At 60.9% G+C, this 15,372-nt stretch overlaps 3 protein-coding genes across 3 annotated transcripts; all 3 read left to right on the forward strand.

Moving 5' to 3' along the window:
• Positions 1–1,973: 1,973 nt before the first annotated feature.
• On the forward strand, positions 1,974–4,910 carry LMXM_19_1310 (conserved hypothetical protein; the record flags this gene model as incomplete). Its single annotated transcript, XM_003874258.1, has 1 exon — positions 1,974–4,910. The coding sequence occupies one exon, from the start codon at positions 1,974–1,976 to the stop codon at positions 4,908–4,910; it is 2,937 nt and encodes a 978-aa protein (XP_003874307.1).
• Positions 4,911–10,043: 5,133 nt separating this feature from the next.
• LMXM_19_1315 (conserved hypothetical protein) lies at positions 10,044–10,412 on the forward strand (the record flags this gene model as incomplete). Its single annotated transcript, XM_003874259.1, has 1 exon — positions 10,044–10,412. One exon carries the CDS (start codon positions 10,044–10,046, stop codon positions 10,410–10,412), a length of 369 nt encoding a protein of 122 aa, XP_003874308.1.
• Positions 10,413–12,980: 2,568 nt separating this feature from the next.
• On the forward strand, positions 12,981–14,456 carry LMXM_19_1320 (putative glycerol uptake protein; the record flags this gene model as incomplete). Its single annotated transcript, XM_003874260.1, has 1 exon — positions 12,981–14,456. The coding sequence occupies one exon, from the start codon at positions 12,981–12,983 to the stop codon at positions 14,454–14,456; it is 1,476 nt and encodes a 491-aa protein (XP_003874309.1).
• Between the last annotated feature and the right edge of the window lie 916 nt (positions 14,457–15,372).

Raw genomic sequence — 15,372 nt, forward strand, 5'->3', positions numbered from 1 at the left:
CATCTGTTGTAATAGAAAAAGGATGACGAAGCAGAGGGAAGAGGCGGCGGTGGCATCGGTGCCTCGCAGGAAGAAAGCGAAGGTGGACCTCATCACTAGCCTATCGTGATATAAAGTTTATTCTCCGGTCATTGAAGCTCGCCCCACCTCTCACCGCCCAAAAACAGTCCCGAGCATTGTTTTCTTTTTGGGGGAGGGGGAGGGGGGCACAGCTACGTAGGTCACTATACGTATGTGTGCCGTTGTATGTGTGTGTGTGTGATGGACTGTACCCCCCCCCCTCCCCTCTTTCTCGCTTTTTTGGTGTGCATGTATGTGCTTGTGTGCGCGCGCTCACCGAATGGCGTGCACTGCTGTAACGCCCCCCCCCCCTCCCTCCCTTTCCCTCCCCAAACCGTATCTGTTTGTACTTCTCTGCCGCCCCTCTCTCTCGCTCTCTCCCCAACGGCAGCAGTGAGATGGCCATCAAGACGGCATCGCTTCCTTGTACGCACTCTCCTCTGAGACCCCTTCCTCCTCCTCCTCCCCTTCACACACAAACGCGTGGCCCTTACCTCACCCCGACGAAAGCTGCGGTCTCAGCGCAGCCAAGCATCACGCTCCTCCACCCCTCCCCCTCCCCCCATCTCCCCAACCATCACTACCCTTTTTCTTCTTCGCTTCTCTCCTCTACTACCTCGTCCTCTCTCCCCCCTCCCTCTCTCCCCTCTGTGTTCGCGTGCGTTTCACTGTCGTTTTTCCGCCACTGCCACCGTGATGCTACAGCCCATGTCAGCACTAGGCAGACGAATTAGAAGAGAGTGGAGACGATCCACACAGGTCAACCATGAGAGTGGAGCTAGAGCGTGTAGGGGTATGCGTGCGTTCAGTGCGGGCCGCCTCAGTGCCTCGACACGACGTCAGAGACTTTCTTTTCTTTCTGTTTTGTTTTTCGGTTTGTTTGTTCGGGGTTGGTGTTTTCGCCCCAACCTGACAACTGTACGGGGAGGTCAGCTGCGCCCTCACGGCCGTGTCTAGCTCGCTGGACTCTCTGTATTCCGCCCACGAGTGACTGGGTCGTTGTCCTCGTTCAGCGCAGAACCGCTTGGAAGAAAAAGAGTGCTCAGGTGTATCGCCACTGCCTGCGTGTGGGCCGCCGGTGGCTCCCTTCTCTGCCTGGGTATGGAGGAGGGGGTCCTCGGCTTCTCAGATGGGCAGGCTCGTGGACATATCCGTGCACAAAGGCGCCTGCGCGCCGCTCTTGCAGCAGTTGTTCGTCGGTGAGGTACTCATGCACGTGTCGAGCTAAAGGGAATGTCCTCTGCTCGCCATACACGCTTGCGCTGCCAACACTGTAGCATGGTGCCTGAGATGGCGGCGGCTGTTCGCCTGTACTCTCCGCGCCTTGAGCGTGCCTCAGTATCGAGTCGCTCTCACCAGACACACGCATCCTCACGCTTTGTCTTCGCCCCTCCCTCCCTGCCTCCCTCCCCCCTTACATTCCTTCTCGCATCACGCTGCGGTCTCCTCATTGGCCATCGTATCCCCGGCGCTGCTTCCTTTGTATCGGAGCACCTCCGCCGTGCAGCAGAGGTCGCAGAGCCGCTGAGCACGTCTACCGGCGCACACTGGGCTCACGGCGTGTTGGCCATCATCACCGCAACCGTGCTCCTCTCTCTCTCTGTGTCTCTCGCGTTGCGCTTCTCTGGCGCGGAGGATCGCCTGCTCACACGCACTCCCGAAAGCCCTATAGACGCACACCACCCATACACCTTCCCTCTTCATTAGCTTGATCGCCCTCGCACCGTCACCACCGTAGACATAACACATAGACATAACACATAGACACAACGCTTAGTGGCGTGTTCGATACGTTCAACGCGCACGAAGTGCGACACTCCCCCCCCCTTTTCCCTTCACGTCTGTCCCGTAGGCCTACAGCTCACCGTGCGCCCCCGTGCCTCTCTCTGCGTGTGTGTGTGTGTGTGTGTGTGATGGACGCAGCACAGACGGGAGGTGGGCGCCTCGTCAGCGGTGCCCCCACTGCGGGGTTCACCTACGCAGAGTACTGGCAAACGCTGATGGCCACAGCGGAGCACACGGGGCACCCCCTTCACGCGGATGCCTCCCATGAGCCTGTCCCTTCCCTGAAAAGCCCTACACCAACCCCCCCGCCCCCATCGCGACGCGTGCCGCCAGGCAGGCAGAACACTGCTGCCGCCACCGTCGCCACGCGCGCGCCGCCTAGTCATCTGACAGAGGCTGGCACGTACCGTCTACACCTTGCCCTCACGCCCAGCCCCCATCAAGCGAAGCGATCACCTCTACCGCAGCATCAGGAGCCGCTTCACACGACGACGATGATGTCCAATCACGTAGGCGAGAGGGAGAGAAGAGAGCGGATTGCGGGGGAGATGCGAACGGGCAAAGAAGCCTTCGCTCCTGCTGGACAGTCGATCCGCAAGCCGTCGACTGCGCGGAAGTCTCCCCCACCTGCGGCGCGCGCTGGGTCGCGGGCCCCTCCGTCGTCATCGCTCGACACTTCGGACTACCTCAGCGATAAGGACGCCGGCGCAGCCAGGGCGACGGATTTGCTACGTGAACAATGGGCACACGCCACAGTGATCGGAGGCACTCGTCGGGTGGGGGGGAGCACCATCGGCGATCAGCGAGACTCATCTGCCCCATCAGGCGACAAAGACCTTGTGGACTCGCCTCGCCAGCACTCCTCCGCCGCAGATAACACCTCAGCTCAGCACGCCTTCTCCCTCACTGCAGGAGCAGCACTAGTGGATGCTGTGTACGCCTATACGCCGGATGACCTCGTCGTGAAGGCGGCTCAGTGCTATGAGCAGTGGCGTCGGTGCGTCATGGAAGGCAGCATAGACACGGACGACGACGACGACGACTCCACACGGGAATGCCGCTTCAGTGGCGAAGGCAGCCCTATGGCCGGGGAGGGCGAGAAGGGCGATGCTGAGCATCGAATCAGCCCCCCTGACGGCCCTGCGCGCGAGGACGCGGAGTCGCCTGGCGCTGCAGCGCCAGACTACACACCCAGTGCTCTGTCACGCACGCCCACCAACGATAGGCGTGGTGCACTCAATCCAGGCAGGGGCAAAGTCCGTCCTGAAGGGAAGGCTTTGTTCTCCCCCGCGTGCACGCGAGGAAAACAGACACCCTTTCGCGCCGATGGCACCCAAAGTCGAACGCACAGCACCGGGACGACAACGCATGGCTTAACGAGCGGGAGACGCGACCGAGACGGTGACACAGACTCAACCATCACGGCACCAGTGGCGTTGGCGTCGCTGTTCACGTGTATGGATGCGTCACCGGTCTCGAAGAGCCCATCTCCGCACGTTGCGCCACCGGCTCCCACCATCTTTCGTAGCGTCAGAGCGCTCGATGAAAAGGTAGCGGAACGGCTCACTGTAGAAGATGAGGTAGAGGAGCCAGGGCCTGACTCTCACGGCGCGCTACGGCCATCACAGCAGCACCACCACCACCAGCATCCCTTGATTCAGGCGCGTCACTGTCTTCATCAGCGAGCCGAAAGGATCCCGGAGATGGATACGAGGGCATCCCGCCCCGAGCCGACACACCGGACGTACATGAGCAAGGACGTGCGCACTGTTGATGAAGCCTCGGGCTCGTTGCAGAGCTTCTCCGTGGCAGAGTCCGATGTGGACGACGCGCATAGCCCGGCGCCGCTCAGCGTTGTTTACCGCCGCCTCTTTGCAGACGAGGTCGAGGACTGTGGCGGCGGTGTTACAACGTGGCGTGATGTCGCTGACACCCGCCATCGCGAGAGAGGCGGCGCCACAAACGCCGATGGCGCTCTCTCTCTGTCAGCGCCTTCTTCTGGGACGGAAGGGCAGGAGCGGTTTCCGGCTGGCGCACTTGATGTCCCCGCCGAGTGTCACACCGAGGTGGCGAGGAGGATGAGCAGCGACGCCGCCCACAACCTAACCACACTGGCTGAAGTCGATCATGTTCGAGAGACCTTGATTGAGCTCAGCAGCAGCTGCAGCAGCGTCGAAGATCGCAGCGATCCCGTTGGTGGGGCAGAACTCAGCGGAAACGAGATCCCATCACACACGGAAGCCAACCTTCACCAAGGAGCAAGTAATTCTTCGCACAGCACACCATCTCTCAGCGGGAGCCGGAGCAACCTGAGCTTGCCACGCGCTTCCCGCCTCTCCTTGCCGACTTCAGTATGGCCTGTCGACAAGGACAAGCGAAATGGTCCGGATCGAGCAGAGCTGACCGATAGTGAAGCACAGGTGCCACCAGCTGTCGCCGCGAGGCCCTTGCTGTATCGTGACCACCCTCTGTGGTGTAAGCATCACGCCTCTGTGTCGATGCTGTACGCGTCGCGGCTGCTGCCCAGTGAGCAGGCCAATGATGAGCTGCAGCTCTTTCTCTGCTGGGCGCAGGAGAAGGGCGAACGGCAAAGTCAATGGAGGCAGCAGCAGCATCATCACAACGGCGACACCGGCGGATCTTCGGAGACGGTGGTCGAGACGAGCGAGCTTGGGGCAAGTCCGCATGTGTCTTGCGCGGCTGCCGAGGTATACAAGGTAGCCTACGCCATGGCACGACGTGGCAAGTGGGCTGGTGCACCTCTGTCGCCGGTGCAACGAGGTAGTGTCAGCGGCAACAGCGAGCGAGACGCAGCTGTAGGCGCTTCGCCGGCAGGATTCGCCTCTGCACCGCCCACGTCTCCAACCCTCCAGCAGACGCCACCCTTACCTCGCCCCATGGTGTTTGTAGCTGCTCCCCTGCAAACCAGCGACGCGGCGTGGTCGCCATCACCAGCCGACGATGTGGATTGGACGGTCACGCCGTCCGCCGCGCCGTCGCGCTTTGTCGAGTGGATCGCGACGGAGGTGGACCCCTACGAGAGCCTCCTCTTCTCGCCTCTGTAGGCGTACCTGGCCAGTCTCACCTTGGCAAGGTGCAAGGATCGGAGGACGATGCGCAGCGTAGGCCGGTACGGTGTGCTTGTGTCCTTGTCGCCGTGATATTCTCGCACACCTTTTTTCCGTTTCTTTTCTGATCCTACGGTCCCTCCGTCGCGTCGGACGTTGCTGCCGGTGGGAGCCCACGACACCATTACAGACAGGTACGCGCGCGCACATGATTCGGGACGGTGGCACGCAAGCCTCCCTCGTGAGGTTGTGCGCGGTCCTCAGACGTGGAAGCGCTGACGAAGGTGGAGAGAAGGAAGGCCACACAGGCAGCAGCGCCACCGGCTCAACACCCGCGCCATAGCCGTCCTTTCCCGCATTTTGCTCGTCTCCACGCTCGTGAAACCATTCCCGTGTGGAAGACGGATAGCTGGCAGGGTAGATGCGGGCGGGGCGGCCATGTGCAGGGTCACTCTTCCGGTGTCATGGCTGGATTGCCTTCGCGCTCGCCACCGCCAAATCCGACCTCTCACCCCCGAATGAAAACGAAACACTTTTGCAACTACTCTTCCTCTTCCTTCCCTCTCTCTCTCCTACATGCCGCGCCACTGATACGGCACGTGAGAAGACGGAACAGCAGGTGCCGTCGCTCTTTATAGCACCGGCGGGGCGATCCCTTTTTTTTTTTGCGTGCGCGTGCGTGTGCGAGCGTTATCGGCTTGAAAGCGCACAGACACGCGCGCAGAACGAGATCGAAAGACGCGTCAAGAGACCAGTAATGGCAGGAATCATCGGCGTCCGGACAAGAGACACACCCACACCCACACACACACACACACACACACACACTCCGCTCACTGTGGGGCGAAGGGGAGAGGAGCGCGTGTGGATGGATCTGCTACCGGGGCTGAACGTGTTCTCCATCTGCGTGCCGCGCGTTCTGGCCTTCGCGGTGAACCGCTACAAGGCGACCTGTGCCAGCGACGCAACCGCCTACACACTCCTCGGCTACACCGCCCATCTGCTGTACCTGCCGCTGCCGCTTGCTAAACCGCTGCGCACGTATAATGTCTTCGTCTCTTACTTGGTGGGGCGCGCACTAGCAGCGCCCCAGCGGGCGTCCCTTGGCCCGACTGGATCCTCGCCGACCTCACGCCGTACCATGTCCTCGGGATAGCCCTACACGCACAGGATCCATCTGTACCTCGAGCTCAACACTATCTGGAAGCTCTTTCGCGCGGGATGGCGCTGCTGGACGGCGTCGATTCACCGGAAGATAGGAGGAAAGCGCACGAAACGCTCGCGAAGGGCAAAGCTGCCTCAGCCTAGCCACTCTTCTCGTGCGGTGTTGCGTTCCTGGCGTCAAGGACAGGGTGCAGCGCGCGGACAACCTACTTTGGCCTGTTGGTGTTACCGCTCGGCCCAGGCAGCAGGTGTTCCGAGATCGTGTCTTGCGGAGACTAGGCGGGCCACCGGCAAGCTGGTCGAGAGGTTCACGGTGCCCCGCTACCCACCTGCAACGGAGCTAGCGTATCTGAACGATCAACGGTGCGGCGCGTCGATAACGAAGGGTGGCGTGCTCGAAGACCGCTTCAGCGATGACGCCTTTCAGGGTTTCTCCCGCACCTGCGCAAAAAAAGGTTTAGATCTGTGAAGGCGGATCCCCCCCCCCCTTCGAGGCAGGCGACAACGCCAGCGGTGGACAGGTCGAGGCCACGGATATGGCGAATACCGAGGCTCTAATCATGGAGTCGCTGCGGTGGGCAGCGAATTGCGCAAAGAACCTGCCAGGCCGAGGTCGAGGCAACGCCTGGCGCGGCAGAGATGGCAACCACGGGCGTGACAACCAGACGCCTTGGGACCGCGACGGAAGTGGTGCAACCGATGAATCCTCCAAGGAGAGGGCCACTGACCTTGCATTAGAAGAGGGTGAGGGTCCGTGCGAGCGAGGAGGTGGAAGCGCGGCCGCCGACTGCCCTTCGGTGGAGCCCGTGCTGAAAGGCGGACGCTGCTGTACCGCGTGCGGCCGCTCTCCGCTTTGGTTGTGCTGGAAGTGAAGCACCGCGCACCACTGCGGATACCCATCTGCTCCCACGCCACCACTGGATCGCTGGCGTCGTCGAGGAAGGTGAGGAAGAAGGCTCCGGAGTTGCATATCTTTGATGCAACACCAGCGCAAGAGGTGCACAAGCATCTAAAGAAAACACTTGCAGTGCATTGTTCAGGCATCACAGCGCCCGTTAGCGGATGTGCCTGGCAGAAGCGCGACAGTGACGGCGGAAAACCTTTCTAGGATTGTCACGGTTTGCGCCAGACATCTAGGCGCGTGCGTGAGTCGCGGCGACTCCACCGCTCGTCGGTCGTGCGTCTTCCTGTCGGAGGTGCTTCAGCACGTAGTGCCACGTAAACAGCTGTGGAAGCCAGCGCGCGCACTGCTCGAACGACCCCTCCTCAACAGGAGGCTGCGGCGACGCAGACACCGGCTTTGGGGGGGGAGTGAAGGCGGGAGCGCTTCCGATGCGCAATGTACTGACGAGCTTCTCCGCAAGGTCACGTAGGCAGGGGACGCTTGCGCACATCGCACACGATGAAGCCAGCGAGACCCCAGGCTGGGGGACGGGAACCGCGCGTTGGCAAGGTGCAGGCTTGGGGCGTGCACGGTGCAAAAGATTTTCTTTTCTGTCTCTGAGGTGAAGGGGAGGCGGCGGAGGATCCTGAGGCCGAATATGCACTCTGTCACCGGCAAGGAAGACTTCCCACCATTGACGAACCCCGAGCAGGCGGGGGCGTGTACACAAGGGCTGCCGGACGCCTAGCACATTATCCAACCGTCCGTTTCTTTTTTGAGGCGCTTGAAGCTGCTAGCCCGCTCCGGCGAAGCGGCTCGTGATATACTTGTTCCGCGGGTGACCCTCTTATGGGTATATGCGCCTGACGGCACGGCCAACAGGTGCGCGATGGAGCGTGGCCGTGGGCCCGGGTATCACGAGCATGATCGTGGACATTCTGGCCGCCGCGATAATCTTCACCGGTATCACAGGCATGATGCTTGCCACCGGGGAAGGCCACGGAGACGTTTTACTTTCAGCCGTACGAGCAATCCTCAGAGGTGCTGGACAGACGAACCTGCCGCCATCCCCCAGACAGAGGTGCTACGGCGCGAAACAAATATGAGGCGACTGCAGATGGCACACGATGAGCTGAGCTTTCGTGAGGTCGAAAACGATTTTGTTTTCCGTGGCGGGCACGGCCGTCAGTGATACTCGCCTCACACTCGTCCCAGACAGTGGGGAAAGCTGCCGTTAGCGATGGGCGCCGAAACTTTCACCTGCGGTCTTGATGCTTTTACGTGTCGCTGGCAATGAATGCTCTGTATGCGCAGCTATGATGCACCCGCCCAGCCTTTTTCGTTTTGGTTGTTGTTCGAGAGCGTGGCGTTGTGTCTACCATCTGGTGGGCTCGGGGCAGAGAACGGGGCTCACCGCTTCCGTACCTGGACCCTCACGTGCGAAGCCTGACAAAAGGAGTCGAGGCTCGCCGGCTCACTCAGAACCCGTGGTGGCTGATGTCACCTGAGATGCACGTTGGTGACGACGGGCGAAGCCCATGACTGCCATCCACGTCACTGGCGCCTCGGCTGAGAGCGGGGGGCGCTTCGACTCGCTGGAGCACCGCTGGACAGCTTCCAGTGCCGGCGAGGATTGGTAGGCGACCTTGAAGGCGAAGCTAGTTCCCTACCGCAAAGCGACACCATGCACCTCACGGCAAAACGTTCAGTGCACGCGCATCCAGCGGCGGCGTTGAGGCCCCTCAAACTGCTTCACCACTGTTGTCCGAAAGAGGGTCAGGAGTGAGCTGTGATGGCTGACCACATCACTACTGTGCGTGCGCAACGATGACAGAACGGCTACGGTGGGATCGGGCGAGAATGCGTCGCGAACGCCATGTCTAGAGTGCATGCGTTCCCTTGTCCACAAGGCGAATGTACAGGTGGCATTCTTCTCAATGGCAGGCAAAGCCAACCCCGCCCATGGCCTCTCTTGCGCCACTGACGCTCACTACCCCCGCACAGACGACCGGGTTCCCGTGCAAGCAACCTCCCACTTCCGAGGCTGCCAAACACTCATGCTCCCCCCGTACGGGTAATCCTCTAGCGGACAAGCGAAACGGAGAGGCTACGGATGGTGGTGGGGGTACTACCCGAGGTTGCCCTAGCGGTGTCGTCGTCCCAAAATCCATCGCACACCTGACGGAAGCGTGATGCCCCCTCGATGGGCAACAAACCGGTGAGGCCATGCGAGACGTCTGCGAACCGCGTTGATGGCCGAAGTGACACGTTCCCCCCAATCCTCCATCCCCGCTGAGCATCTTTCCACCTTCAATCAAAAAAAAATCGGCGGCCACGTCCCAGCATGCCCTGCACATGCTCCCTCTCCTCCTGAGCACCGTTTCACGTCGAATGCGCCCTCACAAACGGAAAAAAAAAACGAAATCGCCACTCGATTCGCAACTGCCGCAGGTTGTCTCACCTTCTCCCTCGCAAGGGCGTGGAGGAGGCGGGGCAGCGAACTGGCAAGAACGGGAAGCTACGAGTCTCTGCTCGGAGCCAGAATCTTGGACGGTGACAGACCCTAATGGTGCCTCTCGGCAACGGCTGCAAGCCTTGATGGGGCGCGTACGCGGACATCCCCCCCCCCATGTGCCTCTTGTCCCACTCTCCCCTTTCTACATCTCTATCGTCCTGCCTCGTTGAACCGACTGCAAACTCACCTGTTTACGCAGGAACTGTGGAAGCCATCCAGACTTGGGAAGAAAGGCAGAGCACCTCTCGACCTGCGCGTGCCTGTCGGTCTGTCTGAGACCCACCCACCCCTCTCTCTCTATCTTTTCACGGGCGGCGCGTCACTGTGTGCGACTCGCTTCGTGGACGTTGGTCGTCACCATCGTTGCCAGGCGTACTCCTTGGGTGCTTCACCTTTGTTGTTATTCTAATTAAAGGCAACCGTCGTCTGAGCGTGGGGCCCGCCGTGTACTGGGTGCACCTACACCTGTTACCGACTTACTTTCGTGCTAACCAAGATCACAGCTGGAAAGGCTATTGTGTCAGTGTGTGCGCGCGCGTCTTTGTGCGCCCACCCACCCCCTCCGATAATGTTCGGCCGTCGCGTCTTTGCGAGCGCACCGCTCCCACGCCATATGTGGGCGAAGATGCACATCCAAAACGCGGCCCAGGCGCAGCGCATCCTGCCCTCCCTCGCCATTCTTGCTGCGGTGGAGGGAAAGCACAACAGCTTCTGCTCCGGGCTCGCCTTCAACACGCTCTGCCGCAGCAGCGCCACGCTGGGTGGAGAGGAGGGTATGGTGAGCGAGGATGGAAAACTTGTCTCGGCTGAGGTCGCGGCAGCGTGCGCAGAGTGGTGCGCTCAGGCCCTTCGCTCAGCGATGTTGCCGCTGCAACACTTAGCGTTCAGCTCTCCCCACCCAACGTGCCTAACCTGGCAGACAAAAATGTTGTACTGACGTGTGCACTCATGCACCGGCAACCCAACGAGCATATCGCCCAGAATAGGCCCTCCTCGATGATAGACGGAAAGCGCATGCATGCACACGTGCGTCCGTGTGTGCGTGTGTGCATGTGTGTGTGTGTGTGTGTGTGCGTGCGTGTGCGGTGCATATCCTGTACCTGTTCTGCCTCTCTTCGGCTTGACCTTTTTTTCTTCGAGAAGGGGAAGAGGGAAAGAAAGCGATGGGCGAGGGGGCTGTCATTGCCGTCCCCCTTCGTCGCCCGTCCCGCCCGCACCCCCCCCCCTCCCTCCTCCCAGCCACCACCACCACCCTCCCAGTATTCACAGAATGGATGATTCTTTTTCGTTGTTGGTTTCCGTTTATGGCCTTCGTTATCTTCCCCCTCCCCCCTCCCTCCATCTATAACTATATGCGCGCACGCACGCACAGTTCATCATCTCTGTCGTCACCGCACCGGCAACACGCGCGAGAGGTGCGGAGGTTTGGGATGGGGGCGTATTGCAAAAGGGACGAACCCAAAAGAGGGTGAGAATAGGGAGAGAGCGCGCGAGAGAGACGCCGCGACGACGGTCCGCGGGAGGATGGCGGCGACGAGAGACGCGCGGCGTACCGCCGACCTCCTTCCACCATGCATTACTCCTGCTGCGCCGTTTTGTCTGTTGAAACACTTTGGCACACACACACACACGTATCTCCCCGTTTCCGCAGAAACACATACGCCTTCCTTACGCACCACCAACCCACCGACCCCTGTGTCACCCAACTCGCCGTCGTCTTACCTTTGTGTGGCTCGAACAGCAGATATATATATATTTATGCGTGCGCGCCCGTTTATCGGTGATAATGGGGATGATAGACGTTCGCTTGCCGGGTGGCCTTTCTGTGGTACTTGAAGGCGCTTCCAGGTGCGTCCCCTAGGACGGTGCGCGTCGTTGCCGTGTGCGAACTCAGGAGGCTAGCTCAGCGTTAGGGTCTTCCCCGCCCGCCCGTCCGTCAGCCCGCGCGCCCCACCCCCCACCCCCGCAGAGCACTACATGCTCCCTCTGTGCCCTTCCCACATCGTCATCATATCTCCTCCACGTCTCTCTACGAATGCTTTACGAACACCTGCTCGTCTCGTCGTGCCACTTCGACACGCTATATGCGCTGCACCCCCCCCCTCCATCTCTTCCGCTCCCATGCGTGAGCGCGGTCGCGCAACCACCTGGCTCTCTTCATCGCACTCCGATTAACTGCCACGACCCACCACCACCACCACTCATCAACGGTGAAAACAAAAACCTCCCTCCCTCTGTTCCGGCTTACTCGTATGCTTCGTGCCCATCATCACAGACACACACGCCCTCAGATACCTCCTCCCCCCATCCCCCGCCCACACACACATACTTTTTCCTGCGCATGTGTATGTGTGATCCATGCTAGATGCGGAGAGTGGGTAACCAACAACGTAGGCGGATTGTCGACTCACGTGCACCGCGCGCAATCCGCATCACGGCAGAGCGCGGCGATACCGGATAGCGAGAGAGAGAGTGACTATTGACCTGCAATTATTTTTCTTTCTCTCCCCATCTACGCAGATGGAGCGTAGAGCTGCCGATGGTCCGGCCCCCTACCCTCCCTGCTCCTCAGCTCTTCGCTGATCTCACTGCCTCTGTATTTTCTCAGCTTCGGCACCTCGTGCCGCGCCTCTCTAACAGTTGTTGAAGTTTCCCTGATCACTATGCTCTTTATAGACGGCACGTCATCATGGAACAGGAACTGTTTCGCTGGCCGCCGTCCGATACTCGAGCTTTTGGAGCCCGCTCACCTGCGGCCGCAGCCGGTTCTGCAGGCATACCCCCACCACTAACCAGATTCAGGTCCTGGATCCCTCATCGCCGCAGGCAACACCGCTTTCCACCTCCTGTCGACATGGCTAGCCACTGCAGCGTCAACGCTGGTGTCGCCGGTGTCCGCTCACAGTTCCGGCCGTGTGCCATGAGATGATGATGATGAGCTCCAAGACGACACGTCCGCACCACCAGGTTTTTCCTCTGCCGAGCGCCTCTTTTACGCAGTCATCACGCTTCACCTCGTGCTTCGCTCCTTTTCCACTGGGGGTCTGTTCTGCACCTTCAACATCGACTTTCCACGTGCCCGTGTCGGCGCTCCCGACTGACTTCTCGCAGCCCTCCCTGCCACCCGTGTCATCGACCAAGACGGCGGACTAGACCCGCAGCGGCGCCCTTTATCTATGGCTTCCCTGGCCCGGCAATGTCCGCGGCAGTCCCGACTGATGCTACGTGGCCCATACGTTGCATCACCTCCCCGCTGTGTTCCATCACCGCCATTGCCCGGCCTCTGAGCTCACGCGCGCGCGCTCTCGGCTCACCCTCAGCTGCACAGAGGAGGTGCACCGCCTTTCTGCAGCGCTCTTGGATCCTGCCCGCCTTCTACACCATTGCGGGCGTCGTCTTCGTTATCTTTGTGCACGGCCCGCACGTTTTCCTCCCGCTGCTCATCATCATCGCCAACTACGTCATCTTCTCGCGGCTGCAGCGCTGGTGCCCCTACTGGCTGTTCATGGTCATCATGTGGTCCACGCACGTCGCTCTCCTGTACCTCATCGAGGTCAACGAGGGGTTCGAGCAGACGTACTGGGTGCAGTACTGCACTTTGTCTATTCTGTCGAGCCTGACAGCCATTCTGGGTGATGCAGAAGTGCTTCCTTTGGAGCAGCGGATGCGCTGGTCCGTAGCCTTCCGCATGTCGACGCTGCGCCTCATCGCCTTCAACTACGACCTGTGGGAGGCCACGCACGCCGCCGCACGCGCGCGCGACCGTGCCACGGCGAAGCACGACGCCGGCTGCGTCGAGTGCGCGCAGCTGCGCGAGCAGAACGCGGCGTCGGCGGCCGCGCTGCCCGCCGAGGCGTCGCGCTGCTACAAGTACCGCACCGAGTACGCGCGCGACCCCGCCGACTACAACTTCCTGAACTACGCCGCCTACGTGCTGTTCCCGCCACTGTACCTTGCCGGGCCAATGTCGTCCTTCAACGCCTTCGTGTCGCACATGCGCGTGCCGAGCACGTCGATGCCGCTGCGCAAGATGGCGAGGTACGCGTTTGGCATCCTCCGCATCTACATCACGGAGTACACGCTGCTGCACTTTGTGCACATCCCATGCCTCGGCTCGTACGCCTTCGTGATCCTTCGGATGACCTTGCTGGAGCAGGCGCAGTTCCTGTTCTACATGCTGGCCTACCTGTGGTTGAAGTTCAGCTTTATATGGAAGTCGTCACGGCTCCTCGCCATGTTCAGCGGCATCGAAGTTCCGGAGGACATGCGGCGCTGCTTCGGCAACACGCTGACGGTGCGGGACTTCTGGCGCGACTGGCACGCATCCTTCAACCTGTGGATCGTGCGGTACATGTACATCCCGATGGGTGGCCGCAGCCGCGTCGCGCTGTCGGTGCTGCCGATCTTCCTGTTCATTGCGGTGTGGCACGACCCTGCGCTGCACCTTGTCAAGTGGGCGGTGTGCATTGCCGCGATGTTCGTGGCGGAGGTGGCGGTGAGCGTGTGCTTTGGGTGGGCCGCCGCGGCGTTCCGGCGCGAGATGGCCGCCGCGGCACCGACGGGCGCAGTAAGTGATGCTGCGTTGGACAGCGGCCGCCCCGCGAACTGCGCGCCGCGCCGTAGTCTGCTGGCACGGCTGGCGAGGCTCTCTGCGCGTCGCTTGAGCCCGCTCGCGCAATCGTGGGTATACCGCCAATGTCGAGTGGTAGCTGGCATGACCACAGTGTTCGGGCTGATCGTTGCGAACTTGGTGGGTTTCTCGATGCAAAATGCGGTGGCGACCGTGGAGAAGCACGGCCTACCGTCGTCGGGGACCGATGCCGACGATGTGATCAAGAAGGCGTTTCACAGCATCACGCCCCTCTTTACTCTAGGCCTGATTGCCTTCATGTACTCTATGTCCGCCCTGGCGGCGATGGATCGCGACATGGCCCGCCAGCAAACATCATACTTGAAGCTGCTCTATAGACTGAAGCAGTAGCGGCCCCGTCACGCTGGCGTCACGAGGGAGTAGGTGGCACGAGTCTGCAGTGTGGATGAGCCTGTGCATCCGGCTGGCGCGTCGCCCCAACTCCCTTCTGTGCCGGCCCTCTATGGATTCTTTCCCTTTCTGCGAAGGGCGTCGATGATGTCGCCTCGCGGGCTTTCTTTTGCTCTCCGACCGTCTCTTCCCACCCCCCGTTCTCCAAGGAAGGTGTGTACGTGCGTGGGTGCGTGTGGTGTTTGGCCGACTGAGCGAGGCGCCGCTCTTCGTTTTGTGTGTGTGTGTGTGTGTGTGTGCCGCGCGCGTGTCTGCTTGCGTGTGCATTCACGGGTAGGTGTGGGTGTGGGTGCATGACACGCGTAGATGCATCACCCATGGCCCCACCCCCTCCCCCTCACACTTCACCGGCTCGCCCATACGTCGAGAGCAGCGCTGCCAAATGCTCTTTGGCCCCCCTCCCTGAGGGACCCAGCCTCTCCGGCCCTCCCGCTCCAGGACGCTCCAGCCACCCCTCCCCCTCATTCTCCCCTTCTCGTGCCTCTCGCCTCACCGGGTCTCTCCGCCTCCCAGACGACCATCTCCAGTCAGAGGACCACCAACCGAAACAGCAAAAGCTCAGCCGTGTGAGCCAAGCACACCATAAAGCTGTGTTCATTCGTCTGTGTGTGTGTGTGTGTGTGTGTGCCGAGTCACCACATCTCATTTTATAGCGCTCGTGATTGTAAATTCCCTGCGCTGTTCCCCCCCCCGTCTCACCCCCGCTCATCCCTCCCTCTCCGTATTCCCCAAGCCACTCCCTTTCCCATTTCTGCTGTGGACTCTCCGTGGTGCCGCTCGCACGTGGCGTTGCGCGCGACTCTGTGTGTGCGCTGGTGCGTTGGCTAGCAGGTCACCCCGTAGGCACATGATACGG

This window comes from Leishmania mexicana, chromosome 19 (genome assembly GCF_000234665.1).
Source record: "Leishmania mexicana MHOM/GT/2001/U1103 complete genome, chromosome 19".
Taxonomy (NCBI): domain Eukaryota; phylum Euglenozoa; class Kinetoplastea; order Trypanosomatida; family Trypanosomatidae; genus Leishmania; species Leishmania mexicana.